General features: G+C 46.4%; 1 protein-coding gene across 1 annotated transcript in view; it reads left to right on the plus strand.

The window, feature by feature from the left end:
- The window catches only part of LOC130122581 (collagen alpha-1(XIII) chain-like), an 80,763-nt gene that overhangs the window by 5,187 nt on the left and 48,330 nt on the right, over positions 1-27,246 (plus strand). Inside the window, exons 3-10 of the mRNA XM_056291511.1 lie at positions 3,741-3,791; positions 10,846-10,881; positions 12,929-12,955; positions 13,253-13,279; positions 17,229-17,255; positions 17,359-17,385; positions 17,501-17,527; positions 22,136-22,177. Of these exons, the coding sequence (XP_056147486.1) occupies positions 3,741-3,791; positions 10,846-10,881; positions 12,929-12,955; positions 13,253-13,279; positions 17,229-17,255; positions 17,359-17,385; positions 17,501-17,527; positions 22,136-22,177 (264 nt within the window). The remainder of the gene's footprint in view (positions 1-3,740; positions 3,792-10,845; positions 10,882-12,928; positions 12,956-13,252; positions 13,280-17,228; positions 17,256-17,358; positions 17,386-17,500; positions 17,528-22,135; positions 22,178-27,246) is intronic.

Here is a 27,246-nt window from a genome sequence, read left to right on the forward strand (position 1 = left end):
CATGCCCTCCAGATTTTTGCAGATCACCAGTTGTGTTTCCTGTATATTTCCTTAGCATCGTTTTGGCTCTTTTCTGCTGTATTTCTTTGCAAATTAATTGACCTTGCATGCTTAACATGGTACCAAATAAGATAAGTGAAGTCCCACCTGATGAACCTCTGAATAACCAAATAAACTGACTAGGAACGCCAAACTATGACCGATTTTTATGTCTGAAAAAAAAAAAAGACCACATTGCTCATTGGCTATAAACTCACATGGCAGGTGTAGACTACAGGTGTAGACTAGTTGAAACGGCAAGTCCTTCAGTGGTTAAGTTTTAGGGTTGAGGTTAGGTTGTCATTACTGAGCGTTCTCGTCGCGTTTAATAAGGGAATTGATCGATTATCTTCATCTTATCATGTTTCCAAGAAAATGTCTCTGGAACAGGGCATCACGGTGGTGCAGTGGTTAGCACGGTCGCCTCACAGCAAGAAGGTCCTGGGTTCGAGCCCCAGAGTCGTCTAACCTTGGGGGGGCGGGGGGTCATCCCATGTCGTCCCATGTGTGGAGTTTGCATGTTGTCTGTGTGGGTTTCCTCTGGGGGCTCCGGCTTCCTCCCACAGTCCAAAGACATGTAGGTCAGGTGAACCAGCCATACTAAATTGTCCCTAGGTGTGTGTGTGTGTTGGACCTGTGATGGACTGGTGGCCTGTCCAGGGTGTCTCCCCGCCTGCCGCCCAATGACTGCTGGGATAGGCTCCAGCATCCCATGACCCCGATTGGGATAAGTGGTTTGGATAATGGATGGATGGATGGATGTCTCTGGAACAACATTCACTTCTTTTGACCACTAGGAGCGCTCCAGCATCAGTCAAAAACACCCTCCTTAGTAGTTTGCGACCCATGTGGTCATTTACACAAGACAAGCAGCTGTGGGGATGCAGTGTATGTGACTTGGTGGGTGGCAGGGTTGCTGGTTTGCCGTGCAGGCCTGTGTGCTGTAGTAGTGTATACAAACAGTGTTTGATTTATATCGGGGTCTGTATTCTAACATGGGCATGAGGGTCACATTCTGCTAACCATTTCATTTCTCAGCCTGATTAGATTACCTGAGCTTTTACACAATTTGAAACACAATAGCACAAATTTGCTGCAGAAAAGTCTCAGGAGTTCCAGTATGAGGCGGCCTAAAGAAAGTAGATAGGCATCCGTGGAGACCGCAGCGGAGTACAGAAACGGGTCTGAAGTGGGAGTGGAATAATATGTAGGACAACCAAATTGTGTTTTTGGTATGTTACGCAACGGTGACATTTTATTATCCATCTTCGAGCCCTCTGTGTGTTTGCTTACACTCCAACTATAACTCTGCAGGCTCAAAACCTTGACACGCTGGATGGAAACTGTGGCTCTCGTTTTTTGACCTCGTCGGTCCTGACCCACCACATTTACAAAAGCAATCAATCCTCCACTTTTATCATTTCCAGAAGCAGTGGCTTGCAGATTGGTTTTCATTGTGATTTGTGGTGTGCGGGGCCAGACGTGTGGTGAGATAGGGAACACGGGCCTCATTTCTCACTGTCATACCTCAATAACAACCGGCTCGCCAGCCAAGAGTCTTTGAATACGGTCTGTCAGTCTGCCAAAACCCAAGTTCCTCTCAGCCTCTGGAACTACACGCTGACTTGTAAGGAAACAGTAATAGTAATGTGACCACCAGGATGGGAAGCAGAGGACCAGACAGTGCACCACACACTTCTTCCTGCTCTCTCAATCCACTTCCATCCAAACTAATCCAGTGGCTTCCCTGACGTTGTTGTTATGTTGTGTTGCTGTGATTTGGGGGTTGAGCACAGTAGGATGTGGCACTCAGAGCTCACTGAGCATGTGAAGAAGAAGCTCACTGAAACAGACAGGAACACCTCCAGGAGAGAAAGAGCCAGAGAGCATTTAGTCAGAGAGTGAAGACGACGAGTTCTTCAGGACAGCATGTCCTAAAAACAAAAATGGTGGTGGGTGGTGTGCAGATGGAGGTCGGGATGATGGGCTGAGTAACTGGCAAATAGGACCACAATCAAAGAGTACACGTATCCAGGTAGCATGGTGGTCTATTCCGTTGACTACCAGCACGGGGATCCGAACCTGCGATCGCCAAGCTAGATATATCAAAGACAAATGAAACTTCATCTTAGGTTGATGAAATTAATGTCAATGCTTGAAATTTGATATTTTGAAAATGGCGTGGCAGTCTATTCTGTTGCCTACCAACAGGGGGATCACCGGTTCGAATCCCCATGTTACCTCCGGCTTGATCGGGCGTCCCTACAGACACTTTGGTTGTGTGTGCGGGTGGGAAGCCGAATGTGGGTATGTGTCCTGGTCGCTACACTAGCGCCTCCTCTGGTTGGTCGGGGCACCTGTTCGGGGGGAGGGGGGACTGGGGGGAGTAGCATGATCCTCCCATGTGCTTCTTCCCCTGGTGAAACTCCTCTCTGTCAGGTGAAAAGAAGCAGCTGGTGACTCCACATGTATTGGAGGAGGCATGTGGTAGTCTGCAGCCCTCCCCGGATTGGCAGAGGGGGTGGAGCAGAGACCGGGACGGCTGAGAATATAGGGTAATTGGCCAAGTACAATTGGGGAGAAAAATTCGCAAAAAAAGGAGTACAGGAGAAGGAATGAAGTATTGTTTGAAGTGAAACAGTACAGGAGCTGCGGTGGATGGCCAGTGTGCTTATGGACAGGCGAGAGCTTGCGTAGTCATTGTCTAGTTGCTTTTTCACACAGTATTCAGCCTTATGTGAAGAAGTCTTGGTCTTGGTTGGGTCCTGGTTTGAGTTTTGTCGCGCTGAACCATTTTCAAATCAAAGTGACCCATCTGATGTTGGTACACATGACTATCTGTAGATCTTCACATATGTTGAAATGAGTAAGGAAGTGGCTGTAAACTGCTGCGGTGTACACGTCCTCTGCACCATTTTCACTGCCTTTGACCCCTCAGTGATACATCCGCTATCAATCCATCACACCAGGAGCATGAAAACATATCCTTCCACTCCCAACACAGGCATCTGGTCAGAAGCATTTAGAATAACCTGTGCTTTTGATGGATGTCTGGGGCCATCAAGTATGTCCTCCCAGTGATAGGGTTTCCTCCAGTGGGGGAGAAGCTAATTAGGTAAAGTGCTGGAAACCTGAGTTGGGCCAGTCTGGTTTTGGTGGGGTTGTGCGGGGTCCATGGGTCTATGCAGACTAAGGCTGTCATGGTGCAAATCACCCGTTTTGTGCCAGGAGTTGAATCCCGGAGGGTCTCCACTGTTTGCACAACGGCGCCACCAACCTTTCGAATTGTGTTGTGGAGTTATAAAATTACACTCTTGAAATCAGACCCCTTTTCACATAGCCAAGAGTGACAGTCCATTTAAGCACTCCCTCCTCCATACATGTCCACTCAAGCACCATGATGACCCAAGTACCATGATGACCCAAGTACCATGATCACCTGAGAGGAAGTATTTATGTGTTGGAAGTAGGAATACTGGATTTCTAACAGATGTCCGTGGATGTGTGTGTGTCTGTGTGTGTGTGTGTATGTGTGTGTGTGTGTGTGTGTGTGTGTGTCCACCACCGTTTACCATTGTAACAAAGCATCAGAGACCTCACTGTGTTTGACCTCAGTGTGGAGGTTTGCAGAAGGAACAGTAAGAACAAAATCTGACTCTTTGTTATGTCTTCTCACTGTCTGTGTGTCTGTGTGTCTGCAGGGAGCCCCAGGAGAGCCAGGTCTGTCTATCATTGGGCCAAGAGGACCTCCTGTAAGTGTCTTCACCTCTCCCTACACCTAATAAACCCTGTCCTATCTTTAACTGGCGCTCTTCCTTACACGCTACATTTGCAAGCTCAGGCAGTTTTATTCTTAGTGGCTGGTTAAGAGACCTCTGCTAAATGCATCAAGATCTCAGACACTTCACACTTCACTTGATTAAATTGGACATTTGTAAAGATTTATTCCTGGTGGATGTGTTTGCCGTCAGCCTCAACATGGCTGAAGTTCGCTGAAGCTCGCCTGTTCAGGACTGGCAGCTCAGATGGTGCAGAGATGCTGCAGTATTGACTCATGTTGTTGAATTGTTTTGTTAAGGGATTATTCAGGCAACAAGCACTTTAGTTTAGCCATAGCATGGAGCATTACTGTATGCACGCCTGTTCCCTCAGGTGAACATGTTAGAAGAATCTCTGTCCAGCCTGGGGGCTTGAACATGTTAGAAGAACCTCTGTCCAGCCTGGGGGCTTGAACACGTTAGAATAACTTCTGTCCAGCCCGGGAGCTTGAACATGTCAGAAGAACTTCTGTCCAGCCCGGGGGCTTGAACATATTAGAAGAACCTCTGTCCAGCCTGGGGGCTTGAACATGTCAGAAGAATTTCTGTCCAGCCCGGGAGCTTGAACATGTCAGAAGAAACTCTGTCCAGCCCGGGGGCTTGAACGTGTTAGAAGAACCTCTGTCCAGCCCGGGGGGCTTGAACATGTCAGAAGAAACTCTGTCCAGCCCGGGGGCTTGAACATATTAGAAGAACCTCTGTCCAGCCCGGGGGCTTGAACATGTCAGAAGAATCTCTGTCCAGCCTGGGGGCTTGAACATGTTAGAAGAAACTCTGTCCAGCCCGGGGGCTTGAACATATTAGAAGAACCTCTGTCCAGCCCGGGGGCTTGAACATGTCAGAAGAACCTCTGTCCAGCCCGGGGGCACTGCAAGTCAGGCTGGAAGAGACTGACAGAATAAAATATGATGATATTTTTGACTGACTACTTGATGTGGATAGTGTGACGATATTTCTGGTTTGACTATTGGTGTTTTCATAAGATATTTACACAGAACTGTCAGAAGAGGGACCAGGTGTACACACGTCTAGAAAAAGTATTGAGGTGCAAGACAAAAATTACAAAACATACAACAAAGGAGTGAGATCAGCACACTGAAATGCTCCCGATACTTTTTTTCCCCACCCTTTCTATCCCAGTTGTATTTGGCCAATTACCCCACTCTTCCGGTTACCGGGGTCACTCTTCCTCCAATGCCTTTGTCACAGAGTATGGTCAACCCACATCTCCTTTTTTGACAAGCTGTACTCGCGTTTCTCCCCTCCACTGTGCTCCCTCTCTCCCTAAAGTCTTGATCTGTTTGGCTTGTGTAGAGTGATTGCAGACTAGCTGCAGCTGGTGGTTAATTGGATATGGCCATTAGCTGCTCTCTCCAGGTCTGCCAGAGGTAGGCATGGTAGTATTGGGAGTTCAGGACTACAGCCAATGGCTTCCTTCTAGGTGAGCCCTCACATCATTATTTCTCTCATTTTGGGATTACATCAAGGATCGGCTCTGAGCCCTTTCTTGTTTGCAATGTTGATGGACAGGTTGATGGACGAGATCAGGCAGGAGTCTCCATGGACAATGATGTTTGCGGATGACATTGTGATCCGTAGCGAGAGTAGGGTGCAAGTGGAGGTATGCACTGGAGAGAAGAAGAATGAAAGTCAGTAGGAGCAAGACGGAATACCTATGCATGAATGAGAGGGAGGACAGTGGAATGGTGAGGATGCAAGGAGTAGAGGTGACGAAGGTGGATGAGTTTAAATACTTGGGGTCAACTGTCCAAAGTAATGGGGAGTGTGGAGCAGAGGTGAGGAAGAGAGTGCAGGCAGGGTGGAGTGGGTGGAGAAGAGTGTCAGGAGTGATTTGTGACAGAAGGGTACCAGCAAGAGTTAAAGGGAAGGTTTACAAGATGGTAGTGAGACCAGCTATGTTGTATGGTTTGGAGACAGTGGCACTGATGAAAAGACAGGAGGTGGAACTGGAGGTGGCAGAGTTGAAGATGATAAGATTTTCATTGGGAGTGATGAAGGACAGGATTAGGAATGAGTATATTAGAGGGACAGCTCAGGTTGGACGGTTTGGAGACAAAGCAAGAGAGGCAAGATTGAGATGGTTTGGACATGTGTGGAGGAGAGATGCTGGGTATATTGGGAGAAGGATGCTGAATATGGAGCTGCCAGGGAAGAGGAGAAGAGGAAGGCCAAAGAGGAGGTTTATGGATGTGGTGAGGGAGGACATGCAGGTGGCTGGTGTGACAGAGGAAGATGCAGAAGACAGGAAGAGATGGAAACGGATGATCCACTGTGGCGACCCCTAACGGGAGCAGCCTAAAGTAGTGGTAGTAGTAGTAGTAGTAGTAGAAATGAACAAAAATGTTTGTCATCATGCAAAGTGCCTATCTGAGTATATTTCTTCTGTCAGTTGTGTACATATAAGTCTCATAGTTGCCAGTAGTCAGACCTGTTAGGACATCTGGTAGCGTATTGGGGATAACTACATTATTTACCTGAGTCTACCACCTCTCCTGTGGTAACAGCGGGCGTTCCTAATCACTATCCTGCCAGGAAGGAAGCAGAGGTGGTGAGGATGGGGAGGGAGGTCTTGACAAAAGGCCATTCAGACAGCCCTGCAGACAGATCCGCTTCCCACAGCAGATCACATTGACGCAGTCCTCCACTTTAAGAGTCAGTTGATCAGTGAGGTGAAGAGGAAAGGGAAGGGAATGAGGGCATAGGTGGGCTATGGTGTGACTTTGCCATTTTCACATCAGATCACAGTGTTTTAGTAGAGGGTAAACACACCTGAAGACACTTTAACATCTTCTTGTTTGCAGACTATGGCTTGTGTAATTTTTATTTGGTGCTGACATAAATCTCCATCATGTTAATTCATACGTCAAAGTAAATGGTATCAAACTGAAGTAAATCAAAAAGAGGAGTATATATTCTCTTTTTTTTTTCTCCCCAATTGTACTGGGCCAATTACCCCACTCATCGAAGCCGTCCCAGTTGCTGTTCCACCCCCTCTGCTCATCCGGGGAGGGCTGCAGACTACCACATGCCTCCTCCCATACATGTGGAGTCACCAGCCGCTTCTTTTCACCTGACAGTGAGGAGTTTCACCAGGGGGATGTAGCTCATGGGAGGATCTCGCTATTCCCCCCAGTTCCCTCTCCCCCCTGAACAGGCACCCCGACCAGCCAGAGGAGGCGCTAGTGCAGTGACCAGGACACATACCCACATCCGGCTTCTTACCCACAGACACAGCCAATTGTGTCTGTAGGGACGCCCGACCAAGCCGGAGGTAACACGGGCATTCGAACTGCCGATCCCCATGTTAGTAGGCAACAGAATAGACCGCTACGCCACCCGGATGCCTGAGTGTATATATTCGATAGGTCAGTACATATATTAATACTTTTCTGGGAGCACAATGATGATCACTGACTGAACATTGTACTTTACTCACATTTCTATTTACCACCACATCACTGAGCCTGATCAGACATAAAGATTTATAGAATATGCATAACTATATCTTCATGTCTCCCAAGAGTTCAGCAGTTGGAAAACATAATTCTAAAAGGGGATTGTTTGAATGTGCAGTGAAAATATCCACCTTTCGTGTTTTAAAAGCTCATTCTAATTCCATGTTCAACCCCACGTTCTTTTTTATTTGTCCCTTTGGGGCAATCAGTCAAACAGCACAGGTGCCCATAAAAAACATAAGAGCAATAAAAAAGAGAAAACCCACATAAGGGCAGTAAAGACCAAGAGACACACAATATACTTAGTTAAAAGATGCCACAGATGCAATGAACGAGACTAAACACAGTAAAAAAGCGCATAAGAGTCAGGTTGCATGATGTGTAAAAGATGGATGATAAAGCCAAGTGTGCTCAAGTGTGCTATTGCTTTACAAAGAGGTTTTTCCCAAACAGAGAGAACCTACACCACTCGCAGTTAGAGCTCAACCACCTCACGGTATGCACACGAGCAGCAGTCACCTTGCAAAGGATGCAGTGTCAGACAAATATGGCCCATTAGTCATGTTCAGCTACGTTGTCAGCTATATGGCGGCAGTCATGGGTGCAAGTCCATGAATACTGGGATGGTATCCAGCACTTTACCTGTGCCTTCATCCACAGGGTTAGTGGTTGTGTCAGGAAGGACATCCCACATAAAATTTTACCAAGTCATTATGCGGATTGACAAGACCATACCGGATGGGTTGAGGCTCCAACGGGATTGGCTGAGGCCCGGGTTAACAACAGCCGCCATTGGTGCTGTGCCCTCACAGGGTACGATGGAAACTATACAGTCTGCTGTGGCAACCCCTGAGAAACTGGGAACAAGCTGAAAGAAGAGGAAGAGTCATGTTCAGCTAAAACTCTTACTGCTTGATAGAAACAAAATCTAACAAGGGTTGCTTTTTGACCATTACTCTGGAAGACAAATATTCTAGTACATCTGAAAAATCTAATTTCATTATCTCTTAAACAATGGCCTCAGTCCTCCGTTTAAATCACCCAAATCACTGACAGCGTGCAAATGGAGCTTTGAAAGTTAAAAGTTATTTATAAATGGTGAAAAGAAAATGCAACTCATTTAATATTGCAATACATATAGAGGAAAGAAAAACAAAAATATTGCAATACTGTCTTTTTTTCAGTATTGCTCAGCCCCACCCCCAATGTCTACCTTTGGTCCAGGATCATCTGTTTTATTAATGTTCAACACATTCTTGTAATTTTCTTCTTTGACATCGCATCATTCACATACACAGAAGAAGGGAAAGGAGAAGACATCATTCAGACAGAGAGAAAATATGTGAGAGAAGAGAACAGTTTGCAATAGTCATAATCTATACTCTATAATATATAATACTCGTCGGCAGAACAGTGGTTGGTAAATGAATTGAGACAGAAACCGACCCACCATGCAGTACAGGTTGTGAAGTACTCAACTTAAAGACAACTAAATGTAGGTTAAGGCAAAATTATGAATTTTAAGTTTGGATTTAAAGGATTTAATAGACTCTGATTGTCTGTTGACAGCAGGCAGGTAATTCCACAAGAACGAGGCCCGATAGGAAAAGGCCCTGCCACCAGCTGACTTCTTTTTAACTTTGGCTACATACAGGAGCCCTGTATTTTGAGAGCTGAGAGCTCGAGATGGAATGTACAGTTTAAGGAGATCAGACAGGTAAGATGGGGCAAGCCCATTTAAGATTTTATAAGTCATTAGAAGCACCTTGACATCTGATCTAAAATGGATAGGAAGCCAATGAAGGGAAGCAAGAATTTGTGTAATATGGTCAAGTTTTCTAGTTTTAGTTAGGATTCTAGCTGCAGCATTTTAACCATCTGAAGACTTTTAATACTAGAATGTGGCAGACCTAAAAACACAGCATTGCAGTAATCAAATCTGGATAAAACAAATGCATGTATTAGAGTCTCTATGTCAGCCATAGACAGGAAAGACCAAATTTAGCTAAGTGAAAAAAAAGCAGTCTTGGTGATTTCTTTAATGTGCTTATCAAAGAAAAGGCTGCAATCAAACGCAATGCCAAGATTTTTGGCTGCCACACTTGTGAAATCAAAGAGGTGTTTATTGTTATTGTTACTTGATCAAATTGTTGTCTGTGTCTAGCAGGGCAACGACCAGCATCTCAGTTTTATCCAAATTTAAAAGCAGGAAATTTAGTGACATCCAATTTTCACAGCAGCCAAGCAGGCTTCTAAATTAGTCATTTGAGTATGATCATCAGCCCTTATAGGCAGATACAGCTGAGTGTCATCTGCTAAGCAATGGAAATTTATTCCATGACTGCGTATAATTTGGCCAAGAGGTGAAATATAAAGAGAGAAAAGTAGAGGGCCAAGAACAGGGCCCTGAGACATGCCATATTCAATGTCAGAAAATGTTGATGTATTATTATAGCAGACAGTAGGACTTAATCCAAGAGAAAGCTAAGCCAGAGACACCAAAATTACCATTTATTCTGTCTAATAGTACACATTGATCAATGCTGTCAAAGGCTGCACTGAGGTCGAGCGTTAGAAGCACAGAAGTGGAATCAGAGTCCATATACATATACAGAAGATCATTCACCACTCTGGTCAGAGCAGTTTCAGTAGAGTGACAGGCCCTGAAAGCGGATTGAAAAGGTTTATGTAGATGGTTTTCTTCTGTATGGGTTGAAAGTTGATACACAACTCTCTAGTACTTTCAGAAAGAGTGGAAGATAAGAGACTGGTCGATAGTTATCAAGAGAACCTGGATCGAAGTGTGGTTTCTTAAGTAGAGGTTTGACCACAGCTGTCTTAAAACTGCTGGGAAAAGTGCCAGTAGTAAGTGATACATTAACAATGTCCTGCGTTGTAGGTCCCAGGAAAGGCCAGAGGTCTTTAAAAAGTTTTGCTGGTAAAGGGTCAAGTAGGCAAATAGTTGGTTTACAAGCTGACATGAGCTTAGTCAAAGTATCAAGAGAGATAGTCTCAAAAGCTTTAATAACAGGGACTATCAGTGACCCATTGTATAGATATGAATTTGGTAAGACAGGATTTGCAGGAGCAGCTGGAGTTGAAGAACTAATTTTGTTTATGATCTCATCAACCTTATTGGAGAAAACGTCTAGAAACTCATGGGCCATGAATGGTGAGTAGCTACTTAGACAGCTGCTTTTTAGTAAATTTAGCTACAGTGTCAAAAAGAAATCTGGGATTATGTTTATTAATATTGATGAAGAGAGATACGCTGCTTTCTCAGCAGCTAAACCACGTTTTTATTTCAATAAACACTCATGCCAAGATAGGTAAAAAACTTCCAGTCAGTTATAGCATGGCCCGAATGCACCACAGGGAGCAAGGGGGGCGGGGGACCATACCTTTCTACACTGACCTTCTTTCAGCAACTGACAACACATCAGTTGACAGCATGTCAGTTGCTCAGACATAAAAAAAATGCATGCACTGATTCTGTTTGTCTTTCTCTTCAGGGACAACCAGGAACAAGAGGATTTCCAGGCTTCCCAGTAAGTCATGACTCTGCCATAACACTTTAAATACTGGTCAGTTGTAATTGCCCGAGGTTTAATTAGTAGGTGTATTAATTAATAAATTAAACAAATACTTGCTTAGAATACTCAAAGCATGAGAGAAAGCAAGGAAAATAACTCAACTTCATAAGTGGCCCAATGCTATTTCCTTCTTACCAAAAAATAACATTCAGTGAAATGACAAAAATACATAAATGAAATAGAGTAGAATGAAAAATGCATATGGATAAATGTACAACTCAATCACACATATGTGTTGGGTTAGACACTAGTTGTCAGGCAATGTACTTGTTTTATTATCTCCCCCAGGCAGTAGCCTGGAGGGGATATTGTGTCTGGCTGCTTGTGTGTATCTGTCCACAGCTAATCTCACATACTGCTGAGGTTATCAGGCTAATGTTGTTTTGTGCACAGCTGTGACTTAAGATCAAGAAACTCTCACGGTGATTCAAAACTTTTGGAAAAACGTCTGTTCTCTGTACCGCCACTCCCTCTCTCCATTCACTCTCTAGCAGTCTAGCTCGCTCGACCAATGCTGCTGTTTGTCACTGCCCAATCTGAGTCAACCGAAATATGTGAGTCGCACATGCACATGGTTGATTCAGATCGGGCAGCAACAGTGTTAAAGCTTTATGTATTTGAGTATTAGTCTTGAAAGTAACAGAGAAGGCGATCGTATTTCACAAGTCAGCGAACCATCACTGTTGGGCTAGTACAGGAGAACTGGAGGAACGCTGGACAGACCAAAAATAATAACCTCTGCCTTTATTTACATAATATAATATAGTAAAGGTGGGTAAACCATTCACGCTCGTACATGCATGACTCCTCTATGGCTGACTCAGTTCAGGCAGTGACATGATCAAAAGTTATTAAAAGAATTTTGATAATCCAAAAAATGTAAAAGTTATGAATGAATAACTTCCTCTAGGTTGCAGTCAAAACAGGAAGTGTCCCATATTCTTGTCGCTATTATGAACATAGGCTCAAGGACCCCTCATGGTTGCAGTGATTAAAAACCTTTGAAAAACTCGTTTTATACCGCAGATGTGTGCCAACTCTTCAGTCTGAGCACAGAAGAGATATGGCCGTGGTAGGTGAAAAAGGGGTGGTTTGTCGCCAAGTCAAAGAAGCAGAGAAGGGGAGACACGCCAATCAGAGATCTGCTCTCTACTGATTGCACTCTTCTAGTTTATTCTTTTCTTTTCTTTTTTTTTGTTGTATAATTGATGTTTCCAGGGGCGGCATGGTGGCGCAGTGGTTAGCGCGATCGCCTCACAGTGAGAAGGTCCTGGGTACGAGCCCTGGGGTAGTCCAACCTTAGGGATCATCCCGGGTCGTCCTCTGTGTGGAGTGGAGTTTGCATGTTTTCTCCGTGTCTGCGTGGGTTTCCTCCGGGTGCTCCGGTTTCCTCCCACAGTCCAAAGACATGTGGGTCAGGTGAATCAGCCGTACTAAATTGTCCCTAGATGTGTGTGTGTGTGTGGTGGTCCTGTGATGGTCTGGCGGCCTGTCCAGGGTGTCTCCCCGCCTGCCGCCCAATGACTGCTGGGATAGGCTCCAGCAGCCCCACAGCCCTGAGAGCAGGATAAGTGGTTTGGATAATGGATGGATGGATGATGTTTCCAGCCAAGCCCTCAGCTGACAGTAGTACTGGTGTTGCACGGTACCGGTCTCGCTGCAGTTTCCTCTGCCTGGATGTCTGACTGGATCATCTGATTTTCTTTTAACAGAACAGAAAAGAACAAAACAGAACGGAACAGAAAGGAACAATAAAAACAGAACAGAATAAAACAGAATGTTTCTGTTCTGTGTTTTCTGTTCTTTTCCTTTTTGAACAGGACAGAATAAAACAAACTAAATCAAGGTAAAGGTAGATAGAGCAGATGGCCTCCACTCTTCATTCAGAACTTTCATTTGACCTTGGTGGTCCATTACTTGCTGAGCCATAACATAGAGCAGTATGTTATAAGTATATGTGTGTCTGTCAACCTCTTTTAAACATCCTGCTCTTCTCACACAGGGTCCGATTGGGTTGGACGGCAAACAAGTGAGTTTTCCAGTTCCTTCCAAAATGTGGAATAACTGAGTAATTGAGGGCGGGTGTGTTTTGTTTGTTTGTTTTTCTACTGCTCTGAACATGGCACTGAATGAGGATAATGAGCATAATTAAGTTAAGAATGATTATGGTCATTATCATAATAAAATCCCAATTAGCCTCATGGCTTTATTCTAGCAGTTAAACGTGTCTCTGCTGTTTCTACTCTTTCACAAGGACACCATGTCCACTTATCTGTTGACATTTGATGTTTTTTACAACTCACACTCATGTTTTATGTTCATACAGGGACTGAGTGGGATGAAAGGAGACATGGTAAGACATCCTCCAGAGTCCTGCAAACAGCATTTTACTCATGCAGACGCCATGGACACCTCACATTTCAGCATTAAAAGCAGTCTATCAAAGATCGATCGATAGACAGACAGACAGACAGACCAGGGGTCTCCTGAAGCAGCAGACAGGTACCGGGAGGCCAGAAGGGCTGCCGCTTCAGCGGTCATGAAAGCAAAAACTCGGGTGTGGGAGGAGTTCGGCGAGGCTATGGAGGAGGACTTTTGGTTGGCCTCAAGGAAGTTCTAGGAAACCGTCCAGTGACTCAGGAAGGGGAGACAGGGCTTAACTCAGGCTGTGTTCAGCCGGGGACAGGGACTGTTGACCTGGACTGCAGATGTGGTTGAGCGGTGGGAAGAACACTTTGAGGAGCTCTTGAACCTGACTAACATGTCCTCAGTGGAGGAGGTAGAGTCTGAAGACTCAGGGGAAGCCTCACCCATATCCCTGGCAGAGGTCTCTGAGGTAGTTAAAAAGCTCCTTGGTGGTAAGGCGCCGGGTGTGGATGAGATTCACCCTGAGATGCTGAAGGCTCTGGATATTGTTGGGCTGTCTTGGTTGACACACCTATTCAGTGTTGCGTGGAGGTCAGGGACAATACCTGTGGAGTGGCAGACTGGAGTGGTGGTTCCCATATTCAAAAAGGGGGACCGAAGGGTGTGCTCCAATTATCGGGGCATCACATTGCTCAGCCTCACTGGGAAAGTCTACTCTACGGTGCTCGAAAGGAGGCTCCGACCGATTGTCGAACCTCAGATCCAGGAGGAACAATGCAGATTCCGTCCTGGCCGTGGAACAACAGACTAACTCTTTACCCTTGCGGAAGTGCTGAGGGGGGCATGGGAGTTTGACCAGCCAGTCTACATGTGTTTTATGGACTTGGAAAAAGCTTACGACCGTGTACCCCGTGGCACTCTGTGGGGGTACTGCGGGAGTATGGGGTACCGGGGCAGTTGCTACAAGCCACCCGGTCCTTGTATAACCAAAGTGAGAGCTGTGTCCGCATTCTTGTCACAAAGTCAAATATGTTTTCGGTGGGTGTTGGACTCCGCCAAGGTTGTCTCTTGTCTCCGATTCTGTTTGTGATATTCATGGACAGGATCTCAATGCACAGCCAAGGTGAGGAGTGTGTCCGTTTTGGAAATCTCAGAATTGCATCTCTGCTCATTGCAGATGATATGGTTTTGTTGACTTCATCAGAACACGACCTCCAGTGCACACTGGGGTGGTTTGTAGCTGAGTGTGAAATGGCCGGGATGAGGGTCAGCACCTCCAACTCTGAGGCCATGGTTCTCTACCGGAAATTGGTGGATTGCTCCCTCCGAGTTGGGGACGAGTTGTTGCCTCAAGTGAAGGAGTTCAAGTATCTCGGGGTCTTGTTCATGAGTGAGGGTAGGATGGAGTGGGAGACTGACAGGCAGATTGGTGCAGCATCAGCAGTAATGCGAATGTTGTACCGGACCGTTGTGGTGATGAAGGAGCTGAGCAGGAAGACAAAGCTCTCAATTCACCAGTCAATCTTTGTTCCAACCCTCACCTATGGTCATGAGCTTTGGGTAGTGACCGAAAGGGTGAGATCGTGGATACAAGCGGCTGAAATGAGTTTCCTCTGTAGGGTGTCTGGGCTCAGCCTTAGAGATAGGGTGAGGAGCTTGGACATCCAGAGGGAGCTCGGAGTAGAGCCGCTGCTCCTTCACATGAAAGGAGCCAGTTGAGGTGGTTCGGGCATGTGATTAGGATGCCTCCTGGGCACCTTCCTTTGGAGGTTTACCGGGCAAATCCAACTGGGAGGAGACACCGGGGTAGACCCAGAACTCGCTGGAGGGACTACATGTCCAATCTGGCCTGGGAACACCTTGGGATCCCCCAGGAGGGGCTGAAGGGCATTGCTGGGGAGAGGGACGTCTGGAATGCCCTACTTAGCTTGCTGCCACCACGACCCGACCCCAGAGAAGCAGCTGATGATGAGATGAATGAATGAATTCATGTGAAAGCAGCCCGTTGAGACCTGTGTTGCTGTTCAGATGTCACATTGAGCCTTTATTGACCTTGTACTCAGAGTGCAGCAGCACAGAATAGCTGAGAAAACAGCTCAGTGGGCTGATTTATGTTGGCAGTAATAGACTAGCAGTAGGCTAGCTGTTCAAGTGACAGAGGAAATTTCTGGCCATATACATACACTAGACAGGCCGTGTCAGATGAGAGCCCTTACACACACACTTTGTTTTTCAATCAGGGCGAGGTAGCTAGAACACTGACTGAGATGGACACAGGGAGGTTATAGACCAGCCCAAGAAGGACTTTTACTGCACATACTTCATGCCGTTTCAGCCATGCAATGTCCACTGAGTTACAGATAGTGTTCAAAGCAACATTAAGTTTTGACATTCATCCGTTTCGCCCTCCTTGGTAATTGATGGCGTGGAGATGACTTATGTTGGTGGAGGACTACCAACGTTCCACCATTCAGGGGCCAGAGAGAGAGAGTAAAGTAGTTTCCCTCGTTTCCCTCAGACACCTTTACCCTCTCCCATCATCCGTACGGATTCCCATACCAGCATCAGGGTGACTGTTAAAATCCTGTAGCCGCCGTCCCTCTCTCTCTGACCGCTGGAGAACCCGCCACATGACCTCAACCGAGAGTCCAGTCAGGCTTTTATCAATGACGTTCCTTGCAAGTTTTGATCCTTGTCGATTTTTTTTTTTTGGTTAATAACAACATTTGTCAGAAAGAAGAAAGGGGATCCTCTCTTCTGGGAGGATTTTGTGGTTGTACGGCGAGGCTTTCCTCATGCAGGCTGGTGCTGTCAGAGGCCGAGCTGCTGTTTGAGAAGTATTATTCTTGGTCAGACGAGGGGGGAAGCTGACATGCAAGCGTTTATTTTTCTGCGGGTGGTTTTCTTCTGCTGGATTCAGCGCCGAGTACATTTGGAGCGGTTCCTCATCATTGGGTCTAACACGCACGACACGGGGGGAAATGTGGTGCCGGTACACATGGCAGGTCTGTCCAGCCAACAGAAGGATGAAGGTCGGGTATTGTTGAATTGATGTTGATTAATGGGCTCCTTTTTTATCTCAACTGCTTCCTGACGAATGTCAAAGTGGATTGAGAAGGGCTTGGAGGGGTGAATGGATCGGGTGCGGTCTTGGATTCTCCACATGCCAGCCAGGCTGAGAGGCGTGGGGCAGGCTCAGCAGCAACGTGGGCCAGGATCAGCAGCATGGTGCATGGTCAGTGGTGTGGGGAAGGCTCAGCGGCGTGGTCCAGGTCAGCAGCAGCTTGGGGCAGGCTCAGTGGCGTGGGCCAGCCTCAGCAGCGGCATGGGGCAGGCTCAGCAGCGTGGTCCAGGCTCAGCGGTATGGGCCAGGCTCAGCAGCAGCGTGATCCAGGCTCAGGGGTGTGGGCCAGGCTCAGTGGCGTGGTCCAGGCTCAGTGGCATGGGCCAGGCTCAGCAGCAGCATGGGCCGGGCTCAACGGCGTGGGCCAGGCTCAGCAGTGTGGGGCAGGCTCAGCAGCAGCATGGGGTGGGCTCAGTGGTGTGGGCCAGGCTCAGCGGCGTGGGTTGGGCTCAGCAGCAGCATGGAGCAGGCTCAGCAGTGTGGGGCAGGCTGTGGACGTGTCTCCCCCCGCCTCATTAATCAGCCTCATTAATCAGGCTAGCTTAGACAGCTACAGCACAGCACCTGATGGGAAGTAAAACCCAGTGGCTGCCCGCAGGTTGATCACAACTGACTGAAGCCACAGAGCCGTCGTATGTTGACTTCCTCACAATAACTTTGTTTGTTTTTTTGTGTGTAGTTAATGTGTGTTAATTAATGTGTGTAATGTTCATGTGTTAATGTACTTTATGCCCAGCCCTGCTGTATGATGTCACACGTGTCTATGATTCTGCCTCTAATTGAATCTGCTGATGTTGGTTTTTTCTTTCAGGGCCAGCGTGGTCCTAAAGGACTCCCCGTAAGTGTTTGAAGTCCTTAGATAATAAATAACCAAATGTGTCCCCCCCTTCCATCTTCTGTTTAACGACCCACTCAATTGTTTGCTTTGTTTTGTCTCGCAGGGGGAACCGGGTCCCAAGGGAGAGAAGGTACCATTTAAGATGGAGTTCAAGATGTAGTTTTAGACAGGATTTGAATCTCTTTTACTTTACAGGTAGCAGATAAATGTTGTGATTTGTTGCTTTATGTGTGAATATGTTGCAGGGCATCTGTGGGGACTACACACACAGGGTAAGAACATCCTCCTACTGTTCATCCACAAATGTGATTTAAAAAAAAAAGTCTTTTGTGAAATGCTATCCTGTTGTATTTCTATCCAATAATGTTGTATTTCTATCCAGTAATGTTGTGTTTCTATCCAGTAATGTTGTGTTTCTATCCAGTAATGTTGTGTTTCTATCCAGTAATGTGTTTCTATACAGTAATATCACAACGTGAAACAACTGTACCTTCTTTTCATACAGTAGCAGTGCCTCAATTTGCACTTTAAACCAACATTTGTATAAGCGGTGTGTGCTGGTTGTCCTGCAGTGAGCAGCTGACATCTGCAGGTCTGGCAGGTCTAGACTCACAGGCAGTAGCAGTCTTCTGTAAGGATGGAGGGGCGAGGAGAAGCTGGGAACAGCGTAGTGAAGGAGCAGGGTTTAGACAGACAAATGGCTCCGTGATGGGTTGCACATGCAGAGCAGGCCACTGGATGATGCCGGCCAGCCTGCCGTCTCTGGGGTTCGGCTGTTTGAGGGAAAACAAGGCAATTACCGGCTGCCTGCTGCAGCATGAAGGCAGACATGAAAAGTTCTCGTGTGTGATGCTGCCAAGAATAAGAGTCTTTCTGCACACCAGGATTGTTCACATCGTTCCAGCCATTTCCAGCATAACTCACACTGCTAGTTATCACACTGCTGCTCTGAAGCTATGCAGAGCTGTTTCATAATAACATTTTCTAATGCACACACACACACACACACACATACACACACACATACATACATACATACATACATACATACATACATACATACATACATACGTAGGTGTGCAGAGCATGTAGAAACAGTTGAAGAAGTGGTGGTGGGTCATGCACTGTGCAAGTTGCTGTGATATGTGATAAACATTAGAAGTGGTGGTGGTGGGTCATAGAAACAGAAGAAGAAGCGGTGGTGGGTCATGTAGAAACGGTAGAAGAAGTGGTGATTGGTCCGTAGAAACAGTAGAAGGAGTGGTGGTGGGTCATGTAGAAACAGTAGAAGTGGTGGTGGGTCATGTAGAAACAGTAGAAGAAGTGGTGGTGGGTCATGCACTGTGCATGGTGCTGTGATATGTCATAAACAGTAGACAATGTGGTGGTGGGCCATGTCGAAACAGTGGAAGAAGTGGTGGTTGGTCCTGTAGAAACAGTAGAAGTGCTGGGGGGTCATGTAGAAACAGTAGAAGAAGTGGTGGGTCATGTAGAAACAGTAGAAGAAGTGGTGGTGTGTCATGCACTGTGCAAGTTGCTGTGATATGTGATAAACAGTAGAAGAAGTGGTGTTGGTCATGTAGAAAACAGTAGAAGAAGTGCTGGTGGGTCATGTAGAAACATTAGACGTGGTGGGTCATGTAGAAACAGTAGAAGAAGTGCTGGTGGGTCCTGCACTGTGCATGTTGCTGTGATATGTGATAAACAATAGAAGAAGTGGTGGTGGGTCATGTAGAAACAGTAGAGGAAGTGGCGGTGGTCATGTAGAAACAGTAGAAGAATTGGCGGTGGTCATGTGGGAACAGTAGAGGAAGTGGTGGTGGTCATGTAGAAACAGTAGAAGAAGTGGTGGTGGGTCTTGTAGAAACAGTAGAAGAAGTGGTGGTTGCTCCTGTAGAAACTGTAGAAGGAATAGTGGTGGGCCATGTAGAAACAGTAGAAGAAGTGGTGGTGGGTCATGTAGAAACAGTAGAAGAAGTGGTGGTGGGTCATGCACTGTGCATGGTGCTGTGATATGTGATAAACAGTGGAAGAAGTGGTGGTGGGTCATGTAGAAACAGTGGAAGAAGTGGTGGTGGTCATGTAGAAACAGTAGAAAAAGTGGTGGTGGGTCATGTAGAAACAGTGGAAGAAGTGGTGGTGGTCATGTAGGAACAGTAGAGGAAGTGGCGGTGGTCATGTAGAAACAGTAGAAGAATTGGCGGTGGTCATGTGGGAACAGTAGAGGAAGTGGTGGTGGTCATGTAGAAACAGTAGAAGAAGTGGTGGTTGCTCCTGTAGAAACTGTAGAAGGAATAGTGGTGGGCCATGTAGAAACAGTAGAAGAAGTGGTGGTGGGTCATGTAGAAACAGTAGAAGAAGTGGTGGTGGGTCATGCACTGTGCATGGTGCTGTGATATGTGATAAACAGTGGAAGAAGTGGTGGTGGGTCATGTAGAAACAGTGGAAGAAGTGGTGGTGGTCATGTAGAAACAGTGGAAGAAGTGGTGGTGGTCATGTAGAAACAGTAGAAGAATTGGCGGTGGTCATGTAGAAACAGTAGAACAGTAGAGGAATTGGCGGTGGTCATGTAGAAACAGTGGAAGAAGTGGTGGTGATCATCTAGGAACAGTAGAGGAAGTGGCGGTGGTCATGTAGAAACAGTAGAGGAAGTGGCGGTGGTCATGTAGAAACAGTAGAAGAATTGGCGGTGGTCATGTAGGAACAGTAGAGGAAGTGGTGGTGGTCATGTAGAAACAGTAGAGGAAGTGGCGGTGGTCATGTAGAAACAGTAGAGGAAGTGGCGGTGGTCATGTAGAAGAAGTGGAGGAAGTGGCGGTGGTCATGTAGAAACAGTAGAGGAAGTGGCGGTGGTCATGTAGGAACAGTAGAGGAAGTGGCGGTGGTCATGTAGGAACAGTAGAGGAAGTGGCGGTGGTCATGTAGAAACAGTAGAAGAATTGGCGGTGGTCATGTAGGAACAGTAGAGGAAGTGGCGGTGGTCATGTAGAAGAAGTGGAGGAAGTGGCGGTGGTCATGTAGAAACAGTAGAGGAAGTGGCGGTGGTCATGTAGAAACAGTAGAGGAAGTGGCGGTGGTCATGTAGGAACAGTAGAGGAAGTGGCGGTGGTCATGTAGGAACAGTAGAGGAAGTGGCGGTGGTCATGTAAAACAGTAGAAGAATTGGCGGTGGTCATGTAGGAACAGTAGAGGACGTGGCGGTGGTCATGTAGAAGAAGTGGAGGAAGTGGCGGTGGTCATGTAGAAACAGTAGAGGAAGTGGCGGTGGTCATGTAGAAGAAGTGGAGGAAGTGGCGGTGGTCATGTAGAAACAGTAGAGGAAGTGGCGGTGGTCATGTAGAAACAGTAGAGGAAGTGGCGGTGGTCATGTAGAAACAGTAGAAGAATTGGCGGTGGTCATGTAGGAACAGTAGAGGGAGTGGCGGTGGTCATGTAGGAACAGTAGAGGACGTGGCGGTGGTCATGTAGGAACAGTAGAGGAAGTGGCGGTGGTCATGTAGGAACAGTAGAAGAAGTGGTGGTGGGTCGTGCACTGTGCATGGTGCTGTGATATGCATCCCCAGCCTCCTCTACATGTTTGCAGGTCAGGTTTAGAATGTGGAGTTCAGAGAGAGTGAAACACACTTCTGGCTTGTTTTAAAGTCTTCAGCTTGTCCCTGACCCCCCCCCCCCTCCGCCGCCCCCCTGGGTATGCTGTGCGCGTGCTTTATTTAGTCTTTATTTTTTTACACATTTCTTGGAGCTTCTTAAAACATTCTCTGTGAGAGGTCGGTGGCTGGTTGCTGGTTCTACTTAAAGTCAGCGTTTCAGAGCAGAAGCCAAGGGAGGTGGGGGAGGTAAGGGGGAGATAATGACTTGATGTTGTAGAGTTTACCTGTCAGGACAGAGACAGTGAATGCGGGACAGAGGTAGTCCGGGTGGACTGGGCGACTGTTGGTGTGTTTGTGGAGCTGACACTGACCCCTGCCCTGATGTGCAGGGCCTTCTGCAGGAGCTTCCATTGAAAACACTGGCTGCCTTGCGCTCCAATCAGGCTCTGATGTTTAAGGTTTGTGGGTGCCCCCCCCTCCCCTGAAAGCAACCCCTCCACCCCACCCCCACTGTCAAAAGTGGTATCACCCAGTCGTGCCGCAAAGAGAGCCAAGGTTCAAATGTCCAAAGCATTCCTCCACCCTCTGCTCTCCACCAGAGTCCATGAATCGCAGCAAAATAAGAGCGAGTTCCCAGCGCAGCCTGGCGAGCAGGCTGTGGCTGGCTTCAGCATCCTGCAAATTTATCAGATACGATTTCATACTTCCACTGAGCACTATCCACAGATCCCCTTTGAACCAAGAGCAGCAGCAGGGCCAGCCTGCATGAGCACAGCATTATTCACTCACAAAACACATGTCGTGAATTGGTTATTGAACTGTCGGTTAGTTAAATAGCCGTTGTGTCCTGCTGGCAGCGTCCTATCACACGGACTGTCCAGAAAGAGGGTTACTGAACATGCTGCATGTGAGCAGATGTGGTGGACAGCTGCAACTGGTAGAGGATGTATGTGGCAGCACACCTGCCTACTTTTAATACCCCCCACATAAATATACATGTTGTACATATTTCCATGAACTGTAATGAAATTAGTGTCTAATCATGAACCGATAAATATCATTTAACTGTTGTCCACGTGTTCACTGGATGACTCATGACGGGCCAAATGGAAAGAGCATTCTTTTTCTGCCAAAGGACAAACTGGAAATATGTACTGTATGTAGAAAAGTAGGCAGGGCATGTGCAGTTTGTTATAGTGTTTGTGTGGATGGGAAGGCCGGTTATGAGTGGGCTCGTACCGTCAGCCCGTGTGCGGTGAAGCTGACTGACAGTGCTGGTCATCTCAACAGAAACGGCGTATTGTGCAGCCCTGTGTGGGACAGCTGGCCACAGTAAGTCTGGACGTGCCCTGCGCTGCAGCACACCGCTTCACTCTCTTTGTGGCAAGACTGACTCTCTTCTGACCTCCGCTCAGCTGCACCGGGGGTCCTGCAGGTTGTCCTGATGCTGTGGGAGGTTGATGCTGAAATAAACCAAAGCTGTAGGCATGCCTGGGCTGACACGGCTGCTGTGGTTCCTGCTGTGAAAACGGCTGTTAAAATGATGGAACCCACTGGTAGTGACCACATCCATCCAGGCCAACACCATCACCATCAGTAATCACCATTTTATTAACGTGTACACTTGTTAAATAATCCTAACACACATAATGTCAAAGACAACTTCTCTGTTTTATTGGATTTACTTGACATTAGCCTGCTATCAGCTATTGTCTTCTAAGAGAGAGCTTAAGTCTCTGAAAGTTGTGTTTTTATTTTTTTGTGTTATGCTAAAAGGCTGCCTGGAAGGTAGGAAAAACATTAAAAAAAATCAAAAATACTTCAATATGCTTTGGAAACTGGCCAGGAGTAATGTAAAATATACAGTATTTGTAGTTCATGAGTTGAGGGACTGGTGAAGTGAGGAAGAGGATGTCAGGGCCACGTCAACTCTCCCATCCGCTCAGCATACCTGCACCCTGGTGTGCGGCTCTCTTCGTCTCCTCCTCTGTTTTCTCTTTCTCGTCTTTCTTTTCTCTTTTTGCCCTGGCATATTCTTGCTTTACACTCTCATGTTGTTTTCTATTTCTCTCCACATCCCTTTCTCCCTGTGTCCCTTCTTCTGGTTCTTCCCTGTTACCTTTCCCTGGCCTCCTGGTGACCTTTGCCCTGTGACCTTTTTGCAACGCTGGTCACCTGTGCTTTGTGACCCTCCCCCTCCCTCCCCCCGGCAGATGTTGCCCATCACCGTGCGCAACATGCCCTCAATAAGCCCTCTAATCCTAAAGCGCCTCAAGGTACAACTGTCTGAACCACAACTGTGTGAGCCCAGTCCTGCAGCCTGCACCACCACGCCGCCCGCCGCTCCTCCTCTGCTGCACCTAACCTCCATCTCACTCTTATTATTGTTCTTCAGCTGTGTTCTGCTGTTTGCTTCTGGCTGCTTGCTGATGTTCTAGACCAATGCATTAATGACCCTGAAACAAACAGTACTGGTTCCGTTCTGATGACTGAGGAGTGTTTTCAGGTGGTTATTGATGTGGAAACAGAAGCCCACATGTACTAGCTGGCCTCAATGAAGCATTTTTTATCCTTTATAACAATTTCACAAATGTCCGTTTGGACAAAAAGAACCAAATGAAACAACAAAGTGACATATTATATTGTACAAATAGCTGGTCGTTGTTGGCCAGCATCCACTTGAGATGAGTGAAACATGTCTAAAGGAACATGTTTACTGTGGAACCCTCACCTTCACATCTCCTGTGCTTAACAGTCCAGTTCGGACCAAGCAGAATTGGGGGGGAAACACTGCTAAAATAATACAGCATTCACAAACATTGTTAGAACATCTTCATGATGACCTCAAACACACACACACACACACACACACACACACACACACACACAAAGTTGGGGCTAAAGTGTGGTTTTTGCACCGTTAAAGGTGAACTTTCACCTCCGGGTGTGGTAGTGTGCCTATGCTCAGCCGGTAGCCCACCTCTTTACTGACGGAGGCCCAGGCGCAGGTGGACCCCCGTTGGCATCTGCCCTCCATCTTGTTTCGTCCCTAAGGTGTGCCGTAGGAGGGACATGGTGAGGAGAAAGGAAAACCAGGAGGAAGGTTTGCGTGCTCTCGCGATACCTTTGTCACCAGCGAAGACGAAGAAGCTAACTTCCGGCTGCCTCCCGGGCCGCGTTGCTGGGTCGTGTCGGGTCATTCGCCTTCATAATTCAGGCTGTTTTCAGCGTTCAGCGTTAGGTAGGCGGTGCGCATTTTAACGATGTATTCATTGAAATATTTGTGTGTGAAGTCACTTTGTACTTTTGTACAGTGGCTTTGTATTTTGCCTACTACGGCTCCGTAGCTTTGGCTGAACGTGTAACTGTAGGTGTCTGCTGCTAAATGTTAAAGTAACGGGACAGTACGTTCTGCAGCACCGCTTCGATGGCCGGCTCCCTCTCCTGTTGGCAGCGCTTCCAGTCAGCGCCGGCAACGTGGAGGTTATGTCTTCTGGCATGTGCTGCTGAAGGCTGTACTGTACCTTTAAGAGGGAGGTGAAGGGTGTACTGTACCTTTAAGAGGGAGGTGAAGGGTGTACTGTACCTTTAAGAGGGAGGTGAAGGCTGTACTGTACCTTTAAGAGGGAGGTGAAGGCTGTACTGTACCTTTAAGAGGGAGGTGAAGGCTGTACTGTACCTTTAAGAGGGAGGTGAAGGGTGTACTGTACCTTTAAGAGGGAGGTGAAGGCTGTATTGTACCTTTAAGAGGGAGGTGAAGGCTGTATTGTACCTTTAAGAGGGAGGTGAAGGCTGTACTGTACCTTTAAGAGGGAGGTGAAGGCTGTACTGTACCTTTAAGAGGGAGGAACTCTGCGCTAGAGGTCGGTAACCGGGGGGAGGGAGGGGGAAGACAAGTTATGTAACACACATCCACAGTTTTACTACTTTCTTTTCGATTTGCCCCCCTTTTCTCCCCAATTGTATCCAGCCAGTTACCCCGCTTTTTCTTTTTTTTTTTTTGAGCCGTCCCGGTCGCTGCTCCACCCACCCTCCCTGCTGGGTGGAGGCGCTAGTGCAGCGACCAGGACACATACCCGCATCCGACTTCCCACCCGCAGACACGGCCAATTGTGTCTGTAGGGACGCCCGACCAAGCCGGAGGCAACACGGGGATTCGAACCGGCGATCCCCGTGTTGGTAGGCAACGGAATAGACCGCTACGCCACCCGGACACCCAGCTTGCTCGTCTTCCCTGGTGAAAAAGGTATTGCGAGGGAAGGCAATAGTTTGGCGAGAGAAGGCAATACAGCTCCCTGATGTTTAGTTCTCACCATGTCTGTAGCCGGCGTCTGTGCTGTTCCAGGGTGGAATACTTTGGTTTGGAGACGAGGCTGTGCACTGTGGTAGAGAGAGAGAGCCCTCAAAAAGTGTAAAGAAAAAAAAGTAAGGTAACACCATATAATAATAATAAGGCATACTCTATAAGTGGTTACTAATTACCACTAATATTTCATTTATTAATGTAATATATATAAGACATTGTAAAGCTAATGAAATTACTTTTTGGGTTGCCAGGTTGGGGCCCAACGTTTTCTCAACATTTTGTCAGGACGAGAGAGGGTCTCGTACTGACAAACTGAAAACATGACAACTGCTAGCACACATTCCCAGCATACGACGTACAAATAAGCCAACTGAAAAATGTCGTACAACACGTACACACAAGTGAATGTTCACACAGTAGAGCATGGCAGCTAGAGGTAGATAGGGTTTGGCAGTGCTTAAATTTAGGGTTAAAATCAGTTTATGGTCAAGTTTAGGTAGGGGTTAGTGGTTCATTTATCTTGATGTGCTTAATCACGTTGCTGACATACTATTACTGACTTCTAATACATTAATAAATGAGCTGGTGACATTAATAAAGTTGGTCGTTACCACCTATGACCCTTTAGTAAAGTATGCCTATGTAATAGTGGACTGTTGCTCATGGAATAGATGGAATAGATTATAGATGGAATAGACAATAGATTAATAGATGGAATAGACAATAGATGGAATAGACAATAGATGGAATAGATAATAGATGGAATAGACAACAGATGAATAGATAATAGATGGAATAGATAATAGATAATAGATGAATAGATGGAATAGATAATAGATGGAATAGACTATAGATGAATAGATAATAGATGGAATAGATTATAGATGAATAGATAATAGATGGAATAGATGAATAGATGGAATAGACAATAGATGCATAGATGCTAGATGTTTTACAGAATGAAATGAAAATAAAATCCCGGTGCGGATCTGATTTGTATGTAGATGTTTGTGTATATAGTGAGAATGTAAGTTGAAAAGCAATGCTTTGTGTCCTGGAAGTCAGTCTGCAGGAAAATACAAGTTTTACTTTAGTAGATTAGATGTTGTGTAGTAAACAGTTATTTCTAAAGAAATGACAGACTACTTCCAGTGTAGGTGCTTTTTTATTTAAGGTTTATTTTTTGATATAATTTGGACTTCACATGACAGCTCGATATTGTTCACAATAATTCATGTCAACATGTGAGAAATAGTGAAGCCAGTTTCAGGATGTGCACCAGGCAGATGTGTATTTCAGTTTGAGGTGTATTTATTCTTTTCATTTCCTGTGCTTTTGGTAAATTTCCTTTATTTGATTTTGTTCGGTCTCTGTTTGGGTTTTAGATCATTTCCTGGTGTCTGCCTCTCAAATGACAGCCTTCAGTACAAACCCCACAGAAAGGCTAGTCGGTCATCAGCTTATTTCAAGAAGAAAGATCACTCTCAAAATGAAATTCACTCATTTCACCACAAATAAGTGGATACATTGCTCAATTTATACTGCAGTGGACAATGTTGATACTCCAAGGCCACTACAATATATTTCTAACACTGCAGACTATAGAATATGCATATAAATATAATATAAAGAATGGGGGAAAAAATCTCTCTCTCATCCTTTTTCGGGTGGTGTGTGTCGTCCTCAAGCTCGGGTCCTGTACCAGAGGCCTGGGAGTTTGAGGGTCCTGTGCAGTATCTTGGCTATTCCTAGGACTGCACTCTTATGGACAGAGACCTCAGGTGTTGTTCCTGACATCTACCGGAGCCACTTGCCCAGTTTGGGGGGGGTCACAGCCCCTAGTGCCTCAGGATAACAGTCATACAGAACAGGACAGCTACAAGTACCTGGGTATTCCACAGGCAAATGGAAACCACGAGGAGGCAGGAAGAAGCTCAGCTACAGCCAGATACATCCAGAGAGTGTCGCAGGTGCTGAGGAGCCAGCTCAGTGGGAAGAATAAGTCAAGTCAATGTTGTCGGTATAGCTCATTATCACAAATTACAAATTTGCCTCAGTGGGCCTGACAGCAGTACAACATCCTGCCCTGAGATCC

Source organism: Lampris incognitus, chromosome 13 (genome assembly GCF_029633865.1).
Source record: "Lampris incognitus isolate fLamInc1 chromosome 13, fLamInc1.hap2, whole genome shotgun sequence".
NCBI lineage: Eukaryota > Metazoa > Chordata > Actinopteri > Lampriformes > Lampridae > Lampris > Lampris incognitus.